Source organism: Glycine soja, chromosome 9 (genome assembly GCF_004193775.1).
Source record: "Glycine soja cultivar W05 chromosome 9, ASM419377v2, whole genome shotgun sequence".
NCBI lineage: Eukaryota > Viridiplantae > Streptophyta > Magnoliopsida > Fabales > Fabaceae > Glycine > Glycine soja.
The window spans coordinates 11,709,857-11,714,748 of record NC_041010.1 but is presented as its reverse complement, the minus strand read 5'-3'; the positions used below and the strand labels follow the sequence as shown (position 1 = coordinate 11,714,748).

At 37.3% G+C, this 4,892-nt stretch overlaps 1 protein-coding gene across 1 annotated transcript; it reads right to left on the bottom strand.

The window, feature by feature from the left end:
* Positions 1–234: 234 nt before the first annotated feature.
* On the bottom strand, positions 235–2,673 carry LOC114368179. Its single transcript, XM_028325518.1, has 6 exons — positions 2,604–2,673; positions 1,964–2,102; positions 1,706–1,843; positions 1,273–1,470; positions 501–1,188; positions 235–426 (listed from the first exon to the last, which is right to left on the bottom strand). The coding sequence occupies exons 1-6, from the start codon at positions 2,671–2,673 to the stop codon at positions 235–237; spliced, it is 1,425 nt and encodes a 474-aa protein (XP_028181319.1).
* Between the last annotated feature and the right edge of the window lie 2,219 nt (positions 2,674–4,892).

Genomic DNA, 4,892 nt, shown 5'->3' with positions numbered 1-4,892 from the left:
GCGTTGTATTAATTGTCATTAGGCTTAAGTATTGCTGCATTCTACCTACATATGCAGTTGGCCATTGTTTTGTCTCCGGATACGCATTGCTTGACCACAACAACGCCATAGGCGGTAAGGGACAACGATCTTTCAGATAAACCTGTTGTAAGTGAAATTACAATAATAAGTTAAACAAACAAACCAACTCATTCAATAATTGAAATTATTTGAGCAAACGAATTTTCAATGGACCTAAACAAAATGACTGTCAAACACATGACTGACGTATATTATGCGGTGCGCAGCAGAATCGGCTGGTGGTCGACTTCTGAGAGGAAAAAATGTGAAGCTCTGTTGTCGTGACAACGATACAAGGATTACATTATATCTTGACGCAATTACATATCCCATATCCATTATATCCATCCATTTGTCCATACTAACCTAAATCACATAACAAATACATGTGTCAGTCATGTAAACATTACTTATGTAAATAAAAAGCATAAAACACATACCTTGGATAACCCATCCACGTGTAGGGACAACCTCAGCTGTTCATATCTCTCCGTGCCACCTAAGATCTTTATGTAGTCTTGCGACCATTTGCCAATTTCTTTAATCAATTTGTTACGCATCATGGCCCAACACTCTTCTCCCATACGTAACAAAGCGAAAACTGACCGATATCCACAACTACCATCTGTTTTCACATCAACAACATCCTCAATGAAACCATGCATAAATGGCGGAAATTGATCCAACATGGGGATCATCCTTGCTGGCTTCGGTGGTTCAAAAGATGATGCATTGGGTCTGACTGAGGTGTTGCTGTTTTGAACCGAATGATAAGCATCAACATACTCCCAATAAGATGGATCACGCTTTGTCGATCTTTCGCTTCTTTTCATTACCTTTTTTGGGGCACCTTTCGTCTTAACCTTTGTTGGAGGAGGGCACATAGAGGTCTCATCGAGAAATGCGAATTCTCGGAGTTTACTCTTGAAAGTAACTTTCCCGCAAACATCAAGTTCCTCGAATCTTTTATGTATTCTATCAATCTCTTCCTTGATGCTCACTTTGGCCTCACATAGCCCCTGGTCTGAAAAATTAAGTCTGCTCCAGTACATATGGACTGCATCCAGTGGGATGCTGCCACCATCATACCTTTGTAGCTCGCATGCACAAGGAAGACCTAGCGTGGTTCTCAAGACACACCCACAAGAAGACAGATTGTCTTTCAAATGACGTATGCGCTCAAACTCAACCAAAATTTAATTTAAAGCGTACCTTGACACCATTCCCAGAAGCCTCTTGTATAAGGTTTTCTTAAAAACATGACCAACGACATGCGTACTTATTTCGAATGATGCTCTAATTTCAGTGTGCTGCAGCGTCATCATGTTGTTCATTGCATCCCAAACACTATAGAGGTCTGCAACGCTATTCTGTAATATCCTTTTCAAAGACCAATGAACAGATTCAACCCTACATTTAAAACACACAACAGAGAAGACAAATTAATAACAATAATGTTCCAAACAATCATTAAAAGAAACTTGACTAAAATAATAAAACATTTAAATACCTATTTGTTGTTGTGTTGTCTAGGTGCATCACCTTATTCGTCCAGGCCAAGATAAATGTCTCCTTGTGTGGGACAATCTATGTCTCACATATATAGTCAATGAACATTGGCCACAGGGAACACGCTACTTGAAACCTTTGAAGGTGCTCAAGGAACTCCTGTTCCAAAGGACAATCTACCAGGTTACCCCAGCTATCCATTACATAGTCCAAGGTATTCTTCTGACCAATTAGTGATTTACACTTTGCCTTCACATTCTTGTCTATGTGAAACCTGCACAACAAATTCGTACACTCCAGAAACACAACTTTCACAGCATTCATCAGGGCTAGGTCTCTGTTTGTGACAATAACAACAGGAAGACAATCGTATCTTAAAAAAAGGCCTCAAAACCGTTCCAATGCCCATACAAGATTGTCCACGCGCTCACCCTCCAGATATGCAAACCCAGTAGAGAAAGTCATCCCGGTTGGTGTCACCCCCACAATGTCAAGCAATGTGAACCTGTACCTATTTGTTTTGTAGGTACTGTCTATAAAAAAAACAAGATGACATGCGTTACATAACTTAACTGCATCTGGGTGACACTAAAACAAATCACGCACCACATCTTCATCCTTCAATCTATGCCAATGAATGTATTGGTCACGTTCAAGGAGCCTCATTAGGTGTTGCATTTCAGTGTCATCTCCTCTGATTGAAGAACGATATGCACTTCTTGCATTGTAGATTTGTTTGATTGTGGTGCAACTGCTGCTGTTGTGCTCCTTCAACGTTAGTAGGATGTTTCTTGGTTTCACATTCGACTTCGTCATATCAGCAATGATATTCTTCTCATCATCTGTCAATCTCCCAGCATATGGATGTCCAACTAAGGTCTTCTCCAATTCATAGTTGTGAATCCCACATATCAGCTTCACCGTTCAACCTTCACCTCCATGCACTGATTTTTCACGAATCTTAAAGGGATAACCACATTTTCTAGTACCTGTGTCTCTTCTAACAAATTCTTTATTCCTACCCTTGTACTTACCGCTCCTTTCATACCCAATTAACACAAATGAAGTTCTTCCTCTACTACCAGTATATGTATCAGACCTCATAATTACTGCAACAAAACCATTTTCATGGACAACCGTTTAAGCCCACTTCAAAACATCTTCTCGGGTTACAAAGACCTAGGACACAACCACGAAATATTAATTTTTACACAAATCATACATTAGACCAAACATTAAAACTAATCGACATGATTACCTGAGAACTATTAAAAATATCTGAACAATCAACATGTGCTTCATTCACACCACAATCTTCTTCATCTTGAAAATCCATATCGACTTCTTCGAACATCGCATTGTAATATGCCCATTGATCTTCGCCCATCTTAATTCAAACTATAACTATCACCTGATTCAACATTCAACTAAATAATTTGAACAATATAGCAACCCAAAAAAATTTACAAACTATGAATATCAAACTAATTCAACATTTGACAACCTCACACAAATATACATAACCAAATTCAACTTTTAATTACATAATTTCAAAATTAGAACCTACAAAGCTCATTTAACCAAAAAATACTTCAACCTAGGCAAAAAAAATCAACACTTCAACCAACAAATATATTTTTATGTTTCACATAAATTACAAATAGAATTAACCAAAATAACATTCAAAATAATCTTAAAACTAAAAAATCATAAAACGAATTACTCCACGGAAGAAGCTTTCTTCCACTGTTGATATCACAACTGCGGAAGACAGCTTCTTCCGTGAGTGCTCGTGGAAAATGTCTTTCGTGAGTCTCCACGGAAGAAGTTGTCTTCTGCAGTTGTAATGTCAACAGCTGAAGAATGCTTAATCCGTGGAGTCTCGCGGAAGACGTCTTCCGCGAGACTCCACGGAATAAGCATTCTTCCGCAGGTGTAATTTCAACAACGGAAGAAAACTTCTTCCGTGGAGTCTCGCGGAAGACGTCTTTCGTGAGATTCCACGGAAGAAGGTTTCTTCCGCAATTGACATTACAACTGCGGAAGAATGCTTCTTCCGTGGAATCTCATGGAAGACTTCTTCCGCGAGACTCCACGGAAGAAGTTTTTTTCTTCCGCAGTTGTAATGTCTTCGCCAGAAGAAAATTTCTTGGGTCGAATTTGAAACGCTTACAGCATTCTACTACCAAAAATAAACAATCAACCACAAAAAAGCAGCTATGTACCTTAGTTGACAAATATCACACCAAAGCAGAGCACAAGCACAACCAGCACGGACAAAAATCGCACAGCACAAGCACCAGAATGGAGAAAACGCAGGAGAGAAAGCAGAAAGGAAGCATGAAATAAAAAAAATAGCTTTTTATAAAAGAAAAACGTACAGGGGCATTTTTGGGTTTTTTAAAAATTGTTGGGTGCACCAGCAATGTTGCTAGGCGCCCCTAGCAATTGCCGGTATTTAGGTTTAATGGATTTAAGAATGGCTAAAAATTGATGTACCTCCATAATTATTTCTTGCACCTCCAATTATTACTTCATGCACCTCATTACATTTCAAAAAAGTCCAATCAAGAATATAATTTTACATTCTAGATTGAACTTTTCAAAATGTATTGGGATGCAAAAAACAACAACTTTTAAGAAGTGTAGAACCCAATTAGTATAATAGGAATGCCAAATTTGTTGTATTTCAGAATCTAAATTGAGTAATTCAAAATACATTAATTTTTTAGATTACTCAATCTGTAGTACTTACAAATGTATTTTGGATTGAGTAATCTGAAACACAAATATATTTCAGATTACTCAAACTTAAATTATGAAACCATAACTTTGAATCCTAAATTTGAAGGGAGAGGTGGTTGTGCTAGTGACATAGAGGTGTGAGGGAAGCATTAGTTGAAGCCACGAGAAGGTGCAATGTGGTGAAGAGGAAGATGGAGAGAAGAAGTGAGTGAGCAAGGAAAAAGGGTAAGATTGGGACATAAAAAATTTGGGTTGCACCAAACAATAAAGGGATGCACCAAACAAAAAGGGGTGCATAAAGCAATTGCCTTGATTGTGGTTACAGAACAATTTTCAACTTTCATGGCTCTGGTCTTCAGAAAAAATTTACAAGCCTTTAGCTCACCTAAAAAATACAGTAGAAAAAAAGTTAAAATATATTTTTTATTCTTAATAAATATTCAACTTTGTGTTTATTTCATAATAGTTTTTTTCTTTGTGTTAAGTCCCTAATAAAACCAATTTTATTATAGTCATTGATAAATTAATAAATTTTATTTTTTTATTAGTCCCTAATAAATTTTGTTCATTTTGTATTA

Excerpts from the sequence above, each read along its gene's own strand:
- LOC114368179 (XM_028325518.1), bottom strand. The coding sequence starts at position 2,673 with ATGAGGTCTGATACATATACTGGTAGTAGAGGAAGAACTTCATTTGTG. Across the intron at positions 1,844-1,963 it reads CTTGTATGGGCATTGGAACG|GTTTCACATAGACAAGAATG; the intron begins GTTTTGAGGCCT and ends TTTGTTGTGCAG. Across the intron at positions 1,471-1,705 it reads TTCCTTGAGCACCTTCAAAG|GGTTGAATCTGTTCATTGGT; the intron begins GTTTCAAGTAGC and ends TTTTAAATGTAG.